The sequence below is a fragment of the Coenobita brevimanus genome, chromosome 23 (genome assembly GCF_032717465.1).
Source record: "Coenobita brevimanus isolate Jiangsu-jjx chromosome 23, ASM3271746v2, whole genome shotgun sequence".
NCBI classification, from domain to species: Eukaryota; Metazoa; Arthropoda; class Malacostraca; order Decapoda; family Coenobitidae; genus Coenobita; species Coenobita brevimanus.
The window spans coordinates 68,666,485-68,684,379 of NC_136976.1; the positions used below are offsets into that span (position 1 = coordinate 68,666,485).

Below are 17,895 nucleotides of genomic sequence, written 5' to 3' on the forward strand. Positions count from 1 at the left end.
TATTTCCGGTCTAGAAAGAGGACCCGCTCAGTCGCTGGTGTCTTTAGAACAAGAAGTTGGTCTAAACACATCCAGCATAACAATATTATATATATATAAAAAAAAAAAAAAAAACAAGTAAATACGGCACTTACAATGCACAAGCCGACGAGCACTGTGCCTCGCCAAAACAGGATCAGCTGTCGGTATCGGCGTTTTCTCGATTGGTCCGGGATTAAACTCGCGCTAAAACATGCCGGAGCTTGGTCCGGGATTAAACTCTCGCTAAAACATGCCGGAGCTTAGTCTCACCTTCGCGGCTTAGGAAGCCCTTACTTCTCTCGGCTCAATTCATGGCCAAGTGTACTCAGATTAGAGGGTTGATATAACTGGTAACCAAGGAGACTCGTTCCTGCCTCGTAAGTGAGGTTCATCAAATTTCATGCAACTACGAATTGTGAGGGTAACCACGTTCCGTCAGATGAAAACAATAATTATAGTACCTCCTTAATTATTTTGACTATTACACCTCAATAGCCTTTTCTGTTATATGTTTTATAATCGGCGCATATTGCACAAATATCCTTCAGAATATCAACGTTCCATATGCGGAAGGTATGGTATATGGCGGACGAACTGTAACTCGTTAGGGTCTTTAGACTCTTTACCCAGAGGCATTATTGGGACCTGGATATAAATTCGATTGTTGCGTGGGGTAATTTAAGGGAAGAATGTCACTCAGTAAGATGTGTCTCCCTCAGTGATTCTCCTGCAGTAGACAGGTAGTAATCTTCAGCCTTCTTTTACATTCTAAAAGGGCTGAGGTGGTTTCATCATACAGACGGATGGGGAAGGGGTTTCGAAAGGAGGTGTATGGAAGAGAGACAGAGATGGATGGACAAGGTTCAGGAATATTGATGGATGAGTGGTTGCGGGAGGAAGGGGTGTATGAGGAGGGGATGTGGGAAGAGGGGAAGGGGTGTGGGAGGAGTGGTTGTATAAGGACGGGGTGTGGGAGGAAGGAAAGTGGGAGAAGAGTATTAGCAAAGACGGGGGGTGTGGGTGGAAGGAGAATGGGAGGAGAGTATAAGCAAAGAAGGGGGTATGGGAGGAGGGCATTTATGAGGAGGGGGAGTGGGAGGAGGGTATTTACGAGGAAGGGGAGTGGGAGGAGGAGTTGTTTGAAGAGGAGGTGTTGTAGGATAGGGTATGGGACGAGGGGATGTGGGAGGAAGGATACAGGAGAAGGGGTTGTGAGGGGACGAGAGGTAGGACAGCACTGTGAATAAAGGACTGGCCTAGGGTAGAAAGGAGGAGGAAAGGAAAGCATGTGCAAGTCTGGGAGGTAAGGAGGAGGATTTGGGTTGGGAGGCAGTAGGTGGGAAAATGAAGGGTGGAATGATTAGCATATGACTGGATAGGGATAAGTGAATATGAGGAGAAGAGTTGGTCAATAACAGAACCGATCAATGGCCACCCATGATTGCAGCTAAGGAACAGTTTAAAGTTTACTTGAGATGAAGGCATAAAAAGGAAATCAGAGGAGGGAAATTTGAATATCAAAGATGTATGCCAGACTATTGAAAGCCTTTACGATGTCAAGCACAAAAGCAATTAAGACCACTAAAATCTTGAAATGAGGATGACCAGGACCCGAGAAAACTCATACTGTGATTAAAACCTGTATAATACTATGACATGTTGTAAAGTTCCCAGATAAATTGCCGTACTTCATTACTTAATGTTACAAATTGTCTCTGAACTTTTCCACTTAGCATCATCCCATTCCTTACTGCCCCACCAGGAACCATAGGGGCCAACGGTTTGGTCACTTGGTCTAAACATTTAAGGCAAGAATGACCAGGCACTTGCCCTGTGGCATTAGGTGAGCAGTAAACTCCCCCCTTCCCACAATGGTCTGAACGTCTTAACCCATTAGATCATCATGCATCCATTAGTTGGCTATATGGTTACCACCCAACATAGTAAATGGTTTCCTAGGTCACAGGAAACAACTGGGCTTGTCACTCAGTGTCGAGTAACTTGATGGTAGCACTGCATCGAGTGAGTGGATGGTGGGTGTCTCCACCTACCACAATAGGGAACTTTTAAGGTCGGCACTGTACAGGGGCTATATCTTAAAATGATTACATACAAAGTCAAAGGTACTTTTATTTTACACAAGATAAAAAACCTTGTGTCTGTAAATAAATTATAAAATATCTCATAAAAAACTTACAGAATGGGATAATAACAATATACAAATTCAATACATTATACTTGTATATAAGAAACAGGCACACATTATGGCAATAGCTTCAGTAAAGTAGAACCAATCTCACGGATATTGACATTAAGGGCAGAAAATTAATTACAGTACAGAGTACCAGTATTACATAATCACAACAAATCTATTAAACCAAACTGTATAATTTCACTGTAGAGCTGAATTTTAAAACTGTAAATATAAGTGATTAGCCGTGAGTTTGGAATCAGTAAGTCAGAGGTGGCATAAGAACAGTGGCAGGGTGGGATGGAGATGTCAAAACCTGAATCTCTGCCATCTGCTTACCCAAAATGTGAGAATAAATATGTACTGATTTTCATATTTAACCAATAAGTTATTTACTGTATTCAAATAATGCAAAATAAATGCCAGCATTCAAATAATGAATTATAGGCATGATACTGGAGAATAAATGAGAAACCTATCATTGTCTGGCTAGATTCCACATTGCAATAGTGGTAGGCATAGACAGAATTAATTTACCTATACACTGTTTAGTAATACTTTTAAAGAACATGTGTGGGGTGAGTGACATAAAACAATAATAATTTAGTGTTCCTGTTCATACCAGTTTGTTAAATCTGTACTTTACTGACCTTCATTAAGCAATTTCTAAAACCCTCAGTCAATGTCCCTTATCCAGTACCCATATATATCTCACACAAGAATCTATAATACTTTTTTTTTTTTTAAATTTCAAATATACTATATCACACCAGGTTATTTTTCACCATAAACAGCAGCTGTTCTTTCAAACTTCATTTGGTCTTGGCACCAATTATGTTACATTTCACAAAATGAGAGTCATGCCACTTCTGAACTCACTATTATTAAATTGCTAATTATATATATATATATATATATTTATATATCAAAGATCACAGATTGTTGACACCTGTCCCAAGTTTCTCTAAGACTCCAGCTGGCCACACATACGCAGTGCAGCAACAGAAGTCCACGTATGACAGCACGAGGAGAAATTTGGTGGACCGGGAGAATCACATACCTGTACCTGCTGTAGTTTTTCTGCCTCACTCCACGGTAACATGACCAGGGATAAGATTTCTAAAGTAATTAAATTGTTTACTAATATTTCTTTAGAAGATTACACTGTTACTCTAAAAACTGTTCTGATTATAAAAAAAATTATGTACAGTATACAGTACAATCACTGGCAAAAGTGGTAGTGTTCAAACACCTTATTTTTCCTTACCTCATAGTTTTGTTATCTACTACAAAATTGTTATCTATCAACAAACACAGTAGTTCTAATCATGCCATTGCTAAGCCAGTTTATAATTACACTTTCAATGAGTACAAAATAATTTTAAAGCTCAGTTATTCACAAAGTTATAACTATTATCTTAAAAATTGCCCTAGTAGTTTAACATCAACAGCATTTAGATCTTCCTTCGGTTCAGTAAAATTGTCTGGCTTTCGCCAGTATGAAACAATGAGAGATGTCTCTATGCTACTGGGATTAGAGAGATGGTTTTCAATCCCCACTGTGTGGGAAGGCCTTGCCAAAGCTGATTAAAACTGTCCAGTGTTAGCCAACGTGAAATACAGGCTGTCCCCAGGTAAAAAGGGTTAAAATGTAATTTTCATTATACTTATTGTTTTCCAGGTAATTTTTTTTAAGATTTTTCCATAAGGTCTAGGGATGGAAATATATCACTGTCATCATCATGATAATAACCACAGTTCTCACTTTAAAAGATGGGGGTAAGAAAGAGTCAAGAATCAAAGAAAACAAAAATGTGGGAGAACTATGGACAGAATGAACAGTGAACAAGATGATATGCAACTACAGCTACTGTCCTATTAGTAACATGACAATGATTATCAGTTTTTATGCATTTGAAAACTGTACAATTTTACCAGTAGCAGAAGCATCAAGAAAAGCAATACAGTAGTCTGTCTGAGGATTTCATAATGTATATCTAAACTCTTGCATAATGTAAGGTTTCAGGTTGGGTGTACCTGTATATGCAACATTAACTAAAGTATAGGATGGGCATATTCTTTAATGATGAAACTGTCAAGAAGCTGAAAGTGTAGATGGCAGGTACAGGAGTGAAATTGAAGTGATGCATGGAATCTAAAAGCCTCCCTGTATGCCAATGATGATGTTTTGATGGAGGAAAGTAGGAAGGATTTGCAAGAGACAGTGACTGAATTTGATGGAATTTACATATGAAGAAAATTAAATCATCCTAGGGTAGGAAAGGTCTGGATGATGATGATAATGACAAAAATGATTCAGTAATGAGAAAATTAAAAGTGAATGTGTAGCAAAATAGTGGTATGTGAAAGGAAAGAATATGACAAAAACAGACTTTGACAGGCAGTACAAGACAGAAAGAGGAACCACAGTGAACTGCAAGGAACAGATGAGAGTTGGAAATGCTTAATGAGACTGATAGCTTTAAATATCTGGAAGCAACATTAAGGACAGAAGAGCAACTCAAGAACTTGGATGTACAGTATTTTGAACAACAGGATGGTTAGCATGGAGGTTAAGAGTATGTTGCTTGGAAGTATTTTATTGCCAACACTCTCATACGGGAGTGAAACCTGGGCAGTGAGTGATAAGGAGCTTTCTAGGTTGCAGGTTGTAGAAATTACCATTCTCAGAACAGCTTCAGGTATACGCAGAACAGATGGTGTATGCAAAAGACTTTCTTTTTTTTTTCAAATATTGTGAAATGGAAGGAAGGGCAATAGAAGTGAGGGACTGGATTCCTGAATGGATAAACTGGAATAGATTGGAATGGTAAGGACATAAACAAAGAATGAACAAACAAATAGGGTGCCAAAGAAAGGCTTTGAAAGTGAGAGCATGGATAATGCTAGTAGAGGCAGACCTTATGTGATAAGGATGAAGAGAGTGGAGAAGTACTGTACATGCAGGTAAGAGAGGAGGAAGAGGAAGAGAAGGTTTTTAACAGTGAGAAAAGCATGTGAGGATAATGTAGTCCAGAGGTTATTCATTTATGGCCATCCCCTGTCCAGGATAACCGACAGGGAATAAAGCATTGAGATGGTAATGATGATGATGATGATGATGATGATGACGATGGTGAACTGAAGAATCAGTGGCACTGGAGGTGAAGCATTAAGTGAATCAATTTGTAAATTTTTTAGGTAATGTAATTACAGTGTATCATTTTAACCCATCGAGTGCACATATCTCCCCTAGGAACCTTCTCAGCACACAGATTTGAAATGCAGGTTTGTTTGCCATAGCCCAAGCCTCATAATGAAGACTGAGCTGCAACTCACACTCCATGGGTTAAATAATGAATAAAAAGATCCTATGGTATTCATGCATAGTTGTAACTGAGCCTAGTGCACTACAACGAAACTGCATGATAAAGAAAGCACAGAATCTATGGGATTTATCCTAAATATGACAGGGTGGATAGACAAGGATTGTGGAAAGTGTTAAGAATATATGGAATAGATGGGAAGTTGTTGAATGCTGTGAAGAGTATGTACGATGGTGTGAAGGCTGCAGTGCGTGTGGATGGTGAACTAAGTGAATTTTTCTCTTTGAAAGTTGGGTTGAAACAGGGATGTGTCATGTCTCCATGGTTGTTCAGTCTGTACATGGATGGGGTAATAAAAGAGGTACAAGGTAGGGTAGTGGATGTTGGAGTGGCCCTGGTGAGAGAGGATAGTGTTTGGAAACTCCCTGTACTGTTGTTTGCAGATGATACCGTGTTGTTGAGTGAAGACGAAGGGGAGCTGCAAGGCTTGGTGGATGAGTTTGAGAGAGTGTGTAAGAAACGGAATCTAAAGGTGAATGTAGGGAAGAGTAAAGTGATGGTCTTTGAGAGAGGTGAAGTCAGTGAATGTACAGCGAGGTTGGATGGTGTGGAATTGGAAAATGTGAGTACGTTTAAGTACTTGGGTAGTGTGATGAGTAAGGATGGAGGTTTGGAGGGTGAAGTGCTTGAAAGGGTACAGCAGGGAAGAAAGGTTGCTGGTTCTTTGAAAGCAGTGATAAGAAACAGGGAAGTGAGCATGGAAGTGAAAAAGTTACTACGTGACAGTATTGTGATACCAACTCTAACGTACGGAAGTGAAGCTTGGACGTTGTTGGAAGGACACAAGTCAAGAGTGAGAGCCGTGGAAATGAGTTATTTAAGAGGAGCCTGTGGAGTCACATGGAGAGACAGGCTGACGAATGAGGATATAAAGGAGCGTTGTGGTGTTGATGTGGATGTGATAGGAAGCGTTATGAGGAACACACTGAGGTGGTTTGGCCATGTGGAGAGGATGGAGGGTGAAAGACTGACGAAGAGAGTGTATGTGAGTGAGGTGGAGGGGGAAAGAGGGAGGGGGAGGCCGAGGATGAGATGGAGAGATGGGGTGGAGAGGTATATGAGAGAGGGGGGTGTGAGTTGGGAGCAGGGGAGTGAAATGGCGGGGGACAGGGCGACTTGGAGGCGATTTGTTTGTGGCCACCCCAAACGGGATTGAGGCGTCTGGCAATAGACAGATAGATAGATAGGTACCAGGAACTCCACTCATAAACCCAAATTTTCCCTTTAACAACAATTTATTCCCACTACATGCATACACAGTGTTATGATAAGAGTCAGAAACACACACAGGCATGGTAAGGTTAATAGAAAGTGATGAAAGGGCTACAATAAGGAAGAAACACGTACCACAGAAATACCTGAGGTAAGCTTGAGGTAAGGGGTTCTGAGGCTACGGCGTGGAGAGACAGTGGTCTCCACCACCTGGGATTGACTCCTTGAGTTGGGCCTCATCTCTGAATCCCTCAAAGTCATCAGAAACCAAAGATATTGCACCATCATTGTTGGTTGAAACCAGCTCAGTTGCCTAATAATGATGTTTTTTAGCCGAAAAATGTGCGATAACAGCACTAGTGCAGATTTTCATCTTGCAGTTAAACCGAAAACCGCTATAACCAAGTGCACAATGACCAAGGAATCACTGAATATCCAAGCTACATTTGGCAACACAAATTTTCATGTGTTACTGGAAAGAAAATTATAATATAGCATTATCGACTGATAAGTAATACTAGGAATTTATTTATTTTTACTTTTTTAGACTGTTAAAAGTGTCCTGACAAAGTCATTTTCACCATCTTAAATATTATTCAAGGAAACAGTTATAAGTTGTTAAAACTCATCTATAAAAATTATTTCGTACTCTTTAGAACATGAAGATAAGATGACTGGCATTTTTTTGACAACTCATTTTCAGGTAAAAAAAAATGCTAAGTGATGATAGAAGTGTGAGAAATGATGAAATGGCTGTAGGTATGGTACTACTTTTGGTGGAAAGTTTAAACTTCCTGCAAAATTATAATTTCAAAACACAGGCATAAAATCATGTAAAACATCTTACAAAGGAAAAAAATTGCTCAGTATAAGAACAGAATGCAAGCTGACTAACCTTTTTATGAACAGGTAATTCTTGCCTACTTTGACACTGCTACATTATACAGTCTATGAGTATAAATAGCTACATCCGGATAAATGTTTTACATCACTCAACCAACACACATTTACAACTGGTAAACACAGCACCTCTTGTGTATTTTTGAGCTTTCTGGACCCTGTCTCACATCAATTTTAGGTGGAAAAAAAATGTAAGAATGATGATGATGATGACGATGATTAAAAACAGCAACCATTGGTGCTTGGCCATCACTAACATACTGCAGCTGGTGATGAAGAAAACATAAGCAGATACAGATACCGTACTTGGGACTGAGTATCATCAGTGGCAGTCAAGTGTACAGTGCAGCAGAGTCTAGGAATGCACAAACTTGTATGCTACAAGTCCAGCATGAATGAAATGTCATCTAGGTTTCCTCAGGTTCCTGTAGTAAGATGGGACAGCCAGGAAAGTTCAGCAGATGCTAGACGAGTTACTGAGACTTGGTTGTCACTGGGTCAAAATAGGTGGTCATTCTCAGCATGGCTGGCACCTGCCATCAGCCACAACATTCATTGTAACAGATTTTGCATTATGTACCAGTGTACAAGGGAATCAGTCAGCTGACTAAACATCACAGTGTTAACTGCATTACACAACTGCACTTTTTTGCCCTTTTGATGTATTTTCATTTTATAACAAAAGCCTAGTAAAGAACTAATGGCATTACACTCTGATGGGCAACAGACAATGATAATGTGATCATGAACATACACCTTATTTATATGCAAACTTTGTACTGCTCAGTATCCAATTGCATATACAATAACAATTTCTTGGAAAAAAGGTGTTCTTTTTCTAAACAATGGTATTTAAATAAGTTTATATACTATTCAAAAAACAACATTCATAATAACAAATAGTGTTTTAATTATTTTTAAAATAATAATTGGCAGAAACTTCTTGTACACCACACAATAACCTCAAACCTATGCATTGTAATTACATGCAAAATAGAGTGAGATGATTGAATGGTGTGTATTACTAAGAAGTATGAAGTCATGTTTTTTGATGGATTTAACTAGCAATGTTTGTTACCAGCAAACACTGGAAAAATCACTTCAAATAATCCAAAAACAAACATGAAACAGCAAAATATTTCAGAGTACAGATAAAAGCAATAATCAGTATCCTTTCAGGCAGACAAAGCCACCTTCCACTGTCTTCTCCATCATCTCAATGTCAACTCAATTTCAGTTGCACCTTCTTTTGGAGTTTATTTGCTTTAGGGTGAATGGCCTGTTCACTGGCCCTGGCAGTGTCTACTAGGAGAGTTGATACTGATTATTGCCTCTGAATGTACACTATGTGGCTTAATGTGAAAGCAGGGCAGCACTGTGGTGAAAAGCCATGCTGAAGTGGCATACTGAGATGTACAAAATGGCAAACAACATATACTGCACCTGTAATTGCATACACAAGCACCAGTATGTGTCAGAGGTGTACCCATCAATTATCTGTTATAAAGGGGAATATGTAGAGGATATACAGCACACTGCATGCATACAACAATAGTGCATAACTTGCACACAAAGAAGGTTCACACAGACATTGTGGCCACTGAAGGCTCCAAGACTGAGTAGGTTGTATACAAGGCAGCAGGGTGGCACTGCATCCCAGGCCATGGAAGCATTACTTTGGTACACAAAGGAGGGTAATAATATTGAAAGTTGAACAGTCACCTCACCATTTTGGCACTTAAAACTTGGCACAGGTGAGAAGGCACTTGTTTTGCCCAGGTTACTGGACCTAGACACCAGGTCACTACACGACAATGTCAAGGTTTTATCCTCGGTGGCACCAAAGTTGAACAGGCTTGCTATATTTGGCACTGGTATGATTATATTTTCATGAGTCACTGGCACAACACAGCACACATGAACATTTCTAAAAGAAGCCTGGATTTGTGTGCTCAATGATACATCGTCGGCAGTATTTCTTAACTGTCCTGTAACCTTCAATTGTCACTTGGCAGTCTTGAATATTGAGCTGCTGCAGACCACGACAGTAATATGCTATGTACTGGACCCCACGGTCTGTTATCATGTCACATGACTTTACTGAAAGCTTCTTCAAATTAGGACAGTGCTCTGAGATAAGTTTCATGCCATTATCAGTAACATCGCATTTCCCAATATCGAGTGCTCGTAATCTTGGGCATGACCTGGCCACCATCTCCATTGAGTCATCACTGACTGCTTCACACCCTCGCACATTTAGGTAGCGAAGTTTGTAGCAGTGGCGGGCAATCTGCTTAATGCCTGCATCACTGATCTGGTCACACTTGGCTACACTCAGGTAACGGAGGTTGGGTCCCAGCTTGGCCAGCTCATACATGCCAAAGTCTGTGACCTGCACACAATCTGACACGCTCACCTCACGAAGCATTAGACAGTAACTTGCTATGTGCTTCACTCCCGTGTCTGAAACAATTAAAATTATTAGATACCTGGTATCAAGTGCAGTCAATGTATTTCATGGGAAGGAGTTAAATGTCAAGGGAACATATTTGGATTTTGGGACCCACTACAAACTACTAACTTTTCATTCTGACCAGCTATGTGCCCAACTACTGACTGAAACTTTCCTCTTATGGCATGACATCTGTGCTGTCCTAAAATGTGTGCTATCTCAAACTGACACAAGTCAAGTGTTGATCTGATTACTGTTCACTCCCAATGACAACAAAGCCTATCATATCCTTTGCAGAGTTATTGATTCCCTAATTTAACCTCACACCTGCATTGTTGTTACGTAATCTGTAAAACAACTTGGTCCATCCATCCATCCATCATCCAATCCTACATTGCCACATGAGGAGCGTAGGAGCCTGGGGCTAAGCAGTTGGTCCCGACATTTAAGATGAAAGTGAAACAACTTGGTAATCAAAATATTAATACACCTGGAATATACCAAACTTGTTCTTAAAATACATTTGCAATACCCAACTCTACAGTACCCAGTTCTGTAAATGTAGCACTTCCTCTTTCTAAGACATACCATTTCCCTGCCTTGATTCTGCCTACCATCATGCCAAGTTTGACCTGACTTACGTTAAACAGTATTCTTCGACACAGTCTTCATGTATATTTGCCATGTACAATTGTTTGTTTGTTTTTGAAGGCTCCAACATGCATGCATGCATTGGCCTTTGTCACCTGATGGCGGCTCTCCATGCTGCCTCCCTATTCAGTCCCTTATCCCTGAGGTCATGCTCAATGACCTCATCCCAGGTCTTTTTTGGTCTACCTCTTGCAACCCTACCCGTAACATCAACACTTCTCACTTTCTGCACCCAATTATCATCCCCCATCCTCTCCACATGCCCAAACTACCTCAGTCTACCTCTCCTCATCACAACACCAATACACTCCACTCCCATCCTACCTCCCAACTCTTCCATTGTAAACCTAGCCCCCCCCAGGCCTCGCACTCAGGGACGCACTGCACATGCACCTAATCATGGTCATTTCTGTACGTTTGACCTACGAATATCCTCTTCCTTTACTGCCCAGGTCTCACTATCATATAGGCTCCAGAGCTGGGCACTGCAACCAAAAATTCAACTCCGCAACTGCAAGTCCGCAACCTCTGACCCTTACCTTCCGCTACTGCAAGTCCACAATAAACTTGGAATATGCAGTTCCACTACCTCAGTACCACAACTGCAATCCAGTTTCACAATTTTCAATACAAAGTGCACAAACAGGGGTAAATCAATTGGTAATGTTGTGAATTATTATATTTATAATCTATTTATGTCATTTAGGAAGTATATTAAAATTGTCACTGATACCTTGGTGTATTTACTGAAAACTTACCCATTACAATTATCTTTCACAGAACTATAATTTTATAAGGTACTGACGTATACTCAGGTGTATATCTATCACTTTTTATTTTGTATCAGAGTTGGGGCATACCATGAAAATCTCACAATACTAATATCATAATAATATAATCATATCCCTTATTACAAAAATAATATTACTGTATATGGAAAAGAAATAGCCTCTGTGCCACTCGGGAAAATCAATCTGACCAGCAGCAGAATGCAGTCCAAAGAACTTAAATAGATAATTCATAGAAATGTGCTTACTCTTGCAGATAATAACTCAGTAAGACCATATAAAAAAGTATTTTCAGTGACCACTATTACATTAGCCCTTAAGATCATCATCTGTCAAATTGCAGAACAACTGTGCATGATTAGCTATGCGTGCCACAAAATTTACCACAATGCTGGCTTATAGTTAATCGTATTGTATCATATAAAATCATTCTTCCTGGTATCGCCCATCCCTACTGCTAACTGACGCAGTGACGCCTTGCCCGCCTACTGCTGGCCAGGAGTCCTGTTAAAGCTTGATATTCATGAGTCATGCTGTAGCCTGTATTAACCGACACCAACCGCCACGTGGGAGATTGTGGACAGGATTGCAATTGCAGAAGTACTTCTGCACCGCAATACTGCAAGTTTCAGAAGAGTTTGCAGCAATCGCAATTCTGCAACTGAAATCATGCAGTCTGCTATTGCAGAAATTGCGGATCGCGAAAGTGATTGCGGAGGTGTCCAGCTCTGCATGATACACCCCTACACTCCTAACACATGCCACATACAAAAATCCCTTAGCACAGAGGGGGAGCCCTCTCAATGTCAGGATTGGCAATAGCTCCCTGAACTTCTTCCAACCAATCCTTACACTAGCCACAGAGCTAGCTCCGGCCCCACCTCTAGAACATAACATGCCTCCCAAATAAAACTCTTTCACACACTCAAAAGACTCACCAGCAAGTTCAATCCTTTCATGCCTAACAGTCTCCACATGCTGTCCTCAACACAAAGCATTAATGAAATCAGCATTAACTCGCAGTCCTGATATCTTTTTGTCACTTCTCTCCTTCACCTGGCTCTCATCTTTTCACATTCCTCCATCCCATACACCTCCAGCAGATCCTTTCCTAAAAACCCACTCTCCTAATGCTTTACATCACATCATCCTCAAGCCCTCCATCAATATACATCTTTCCCTCACTCTTCCATGGTGGCTGAGTGGTTAGCATTTTTAACCGTAATGCTGCCAGCCTAACAAATGTCCAGAAAGACATCTTTGAGTGGGGTTTGGTTAGCTGGTGCTACGTGGCTCAAATGTCCATCCACCCACTGTGAGGTGGCAGGTTAAATGAGTATCTAGGGTAACAATTAGTGGAGGTAACTGTGGTAACTTAGATACTGCAGTGACTGTACCCCACGATACTGGATGACTAACCCACCACAAACTCAAAGGTCTATGTTACGGACAGCATATCATGGCATCTGTCCCCACCTTTAACTCTGCCTTATTCTCACATTCCCTCCCTCACTTCTCTTCTTAATGGCTGATCTTTATATTTAATATGAAGAGTTCAATAAATTCTGATACTGCAAAATATTTCTTTCATGATTACTATTATCAGCAAAACAATATGCTTGCCTAGCACCAGTGCATGTAAGAAAGTATGTGTGTGTGTGTGGGGGGGGGGGGGAGGTTACAACAAACTTAAGTTGTACCCAAGGTACCCTTTGGATTAACTAAAGCTCTGGTGATACATCCCTTATTACCCTAGAATGACACTTGTCTGTTTTCCTTGTGTTAAAGCTACCTCTTTGTGGTGCCATACATGCCTTGACCTCACTAGCCTTCACCTGGCCAAGCATCCTCATTTTAGATGTTGGAAACAAAGTAGATAGTACAGTATAGTAAAGTGAAAGTTTTATAGAACTACTGTCTATTACTGCTAATTTAGATACTAACAACAACGAGAACAATATGCAGTATTTTGTGATAAGTTGAAACTACAAGTGTAAAAAAAAAGAAGAATTCTGTTCTTAAGGTATTTCTAAGTACCAAACAGGGGAAAAAGATAAACTAAAGGATAAGAGGGTGAGATGATGGGTTTCTTATGACTGGCATGTAGTTAGAGGCTTTTAATCTGTATTTTTCTAAGTACCAAACAGGGGAAAAAGATAAACTAAAGGATATGATGGTGAGATGATGGGTTTCTCATGACTGGTATGTAGTTATAAGCTTTTAATCTGTATCAAACAACAGTGCACCATGAGAACATGCTATTACTGGATGCAGTACTCCAACTGGCCAGAGCTTAGCAAATACATGTACGATGATGAATTGCACAAAACTGTAATACTGTAATATGAATTGAAATGGAGGATGCTTCTCACAACAGGGAGAAGGTTTAGCATTGCTGTTCAGTTTGATCTTGAAGAAATAAAAGTTTATCAATCTACCACTTACTGTATATCAAAAGAAAAGAAAAATGGGAAGAGCAAGTGCACCCACAAAGAGTAACAGTAATGGTTAATTCTATACTAGCCTCTTTCAGATCCAGTTCTAAGCTACCACAGTCTAGTATAATATAGGATATGACACACTTTGCTGACACGACAAGATCATAAAACATCAAATCACACTTTGAGGTTGAACTTTTTTGAAAGGCAACACCATCATTCGAGTAGGGTATGATAATCACTAAACTGCCATGTACTCTCAGACTATATGTGAAATTCTAACTTTTCAATAATGGTTTTTACCTGTGATATCTATACATCTCCTGAGGTAGAGGTGAAGGAGCTGGGGGCAGTTCTTGACGATGACCTTGAGACCCTGGTCTTCGAGAGCATAGCAGTCAGTCATGTCGAGGTACTGGAGGTAGAGTTGACGGGAGTGGAGTGGCTCTGGCTCCACTGTCCCTTGCTGGCTCAGATGGATGCATGTGATCTGATGACACCCTACAGAAACACATTCATATTAGCAACATTCTTCTGTATTTATGGCCCTTATTCCACATTATACCAAGGTAGGGTAGTGGATGTTGGAGTGGCCCTGGTGAGAGAGGATAGTGTTTGGAAACTCCCTGTACTGTTGTTTGCAGATGATACTGTGTTGTTGAGTGAAGACGAAGGGGAGCTGCAAGGCTTGGTGGATGAGTTTGAGAGAGTGTGTAAGAAACGGAACCTAAAGGTGAATGTAGGGAAGAGTAAAGTGATGGTCTTTGAGAGAGGTGAAGTTAGTGAATGTACAGCGAGGTTAGATGGTGAGGAATTGGAAAATGTGAGTACGTTTAAGTATTTGGGTAGTGTGATGAGTAAGGATGGAGGTTTGGAGGGTGAAGTGCTTGAAAGGGTACAGCAGGGAAGAAAGGTTGCTGGTTCCTTGAAAGCAGTGATAAGAAACAGGGAAGTGAGCATGGAAGTGAAAAAGTTACTACATGACAGTATTGTGATACCAACTCTAACGTACGGAAGTGAAGCTTGGACATTGTTGGAAGGACACAAGTCAAGAGTGAGAGCAGTGGAAATGAGTTATTTAAGAGGAGCCTGTGGAGTCACATGGAGAGACAGGCTGACGAATGAGGATATAAAGGAGCGTTGTGGTGTGGATGTGGATGTGATAGGAAGCGTTATGAGGAACACACTGAGGTGGTTTGGCCATGTGGAGAGGATGGAGGGTGAAAGACTGACGAAGAGAGTGTATGTGAGTGAGGTGGAGGGGGGAAGAGGGAGGGGGAGGCCGAGGATGAGATGGAAGGATGGGGTGGAGAGGTATATGAGAGAGGGGGGTGTGAGTTGGGAGCAGGGCAGTGAAATGGCGGGGGACAGGGCGACTTGGAGGCGATTTGTTTGTGGCCACCCCAAACGGGATTGAGGCGTCTGGCAATAGATAGATAGACCATCGATACAGTGTTAAACATTCATAAATGAAAAAAAATCTCTTGCAATATAGCAATATCTCACTATATCCAACTTCACTTTTATCAATGAAGTCTTACAACATTCAAAAAAATGAAAAAAACTCCTGCAATACAGCAATACAGTATCTCACTATATCCAACTTCACTTTTATCAATATACTCTTAAAACATTCAAAGAATGAAAAAACTACAATACAGTAATATCTCACTACATCCAACTTAACTTCTATCAAACACCTTCAATCTTCCAGTCTTTGTTATCTTACAAACAGGTCTGACAAAAAATCAGATACAATATATCTGGAAGGGTTAATAATTGTACCACTTATTGTTTTATAAATTTACTGAGCATCATTTACATGTATACTTTTTCTCTCTGCACTGCCTATTCTGTTGATATGTCCAGAACCAGATTTTTACCTACATAATGAAATGCAGACTGGTATCTCCGGAAAAAAAACAATACACTGAAAACTAACATGATGCTCTTGCTTGTCTCTTAGGGGATTTTGCCCTCCATTCAGTACAAATATACTGTGGATCTACTGTGTTAGTATGACTTGGGCTGTTGTCCTTCTCTATGATCCATAGACCTGGCTACACCAAGCAGTCACCTTGCCTACAACATGCTCTCCCATAATGCTGACTGTCTATAACAAACTAGGCACTTGATTAAGTCCTAAAAGTGACTACAATATGGTTATATCCACAACACTGCAGGATGCAGGCTAAAACATGACATTATCTACCACTGTACAGATGTATCTGCCATAACAGAGGCCACATGACTGCTTAGAGACTCAGTGGTGTGGGGGTGATGGTGTGGTGTGGGGTGATGGTGTGGTGTGGGGTGATGGTGTGGTGTGGGGTGAAGGTGTGGTCTGGGTTATGGTGTGGTCTGGGTGATGGTGTGGTTTGGATGATGGTATGGAGTAATAGTCTGGGTAACAGATTAGTGTGGTCTGGGTGATGATGATCTACCTCCACACTCAGAACTGTACAGTGTATTTTTAATTGTGTTTATCATGGTTTGGTACATTTAAGGCTAGTCTGAGGTGGTTAAGGTAGGTTTGGGTGTTATTAAGGATGACTCTGAAGAGCCGTCAACCATTAGCCATTTTTGCCATAAGCTCTGTATCCCCCATAATGTAGATTTCCATGATGCTGTGCCTGATGCTGACCATTTACCTGCATTATAGGTGGTCTGACTGTAGAGTTACATCCTTAGATATTAGACACTGGGCATTAATATCATCTCTCTAAGGGAATACAGAAGTACAACCCACATATTCCTTTAATGTCATAATAAGCAAATAACTTGGATGAGAATGGAAAGTTTCCCATCTTTGTACAAACTGGCTGACCTCATCATCAGACACTTGTAATGCTTACAATCTCTTAAGTCTCTGAAGGGAGGAATGGGGGAGGAACTGTACCTAGGGCTTTCTTTATCCTCTGACTCAAGTTCCTAAAGAGATCAAGGAGCCTTACTATGAATTTCCCCACCTAGTCACACTTAATGAGAGGACAGGGTAATATAATGTTGGGATTCAAGAACATATAATGGTGGGATGCAAGGAAAAGTAATACTGGTACAGTATTACAGTGCAGTACATCTGTATATAATGCTGCTCCTTAACTTGGGAGAGGATATTAAGCTTGTATAACTGTACTGACTGCTATGATGACTCAAGTAAGTCAAGTTGTGTTTATCAATATTTTAATTTCCTGCTAAAGAAATATGGGCTTGACGCATTAGTCTAATACTCTTTAATTTTTTATAAAAATAATTATACACTGGTTGTTAATATAAATATTAAGCAAGCTAGTATCCACAACTGCCCTTAAAGTAACAAAATTAAAGGATGGGCTGATGGAAGCCAGTTATAGGCCTGACTCAGCTGCTGTTGGTGGTTAAGATTCAGAACTAGCCAGCACAACAAGAAAATAATTCAAGTTTACATTGCTTGGGAAGAGTTTCTTCCTGCATACACTACTGCACACAAATAGGAGAAGTCTAAATTAGCTTAGGTTAATGCTCACTTGTTACATTCCTTTACGAAGTTAGGAATACTGTATACTGTACTATGATTATTTTCTATGGCCACAGATAGGTTCAGAGGGATCATGGACTTGAGGTGGTTCAGTACATGGGACAATAATTAAGAAGCATGATAATAAACCCAAGGCAAATGCAGTGCTCCTTCCTAGTTAAAAATAATTTGTTTTTATACTGATGATAACTGGAAGAAACAGTCAAATGTGATGGAAAATTAAGTAAACCTACCTTGCATTCAAATATGTATTGATGTAAGGGACATGATACAAGGAACTTTGAATTCAGTACTGCAGCTGACTTAGCTCCCATAAAAAAAAAAAAAAAAAAAAAAACT

The 17,895-nt window shown here is 40.2% G+C and overlaps 1 protein-coding gene across 1 annotated transcript in view; it reads right to left on the minus strand.

Moving 5' to 3' along the window:
- Positions 1–9,637: 9,637 nt before the first annotated feature.
- Fbxl7 (F-box and leucine-rich repeat protein 7) overlaps positions 9,638–17,895 on the minus strand; it is a 69,773-nt gene continuing 61,515 nt past the window's right edge. The window contains exons 4-5 of the mRNA XM_080267174.1: positions 14,343–14,540; positions 9,638–10,173 (exon numbers count right to left, since the gene is read on the minus strand). Coding sequence (XP_080123300.1) covers positions 9,638–10,173; positions 14,343–14,540 — 734 coding nt within the window. The remainder of the gene's footprint in view (positions 10,174–14,342; positions 14,541–17,895) is intronic.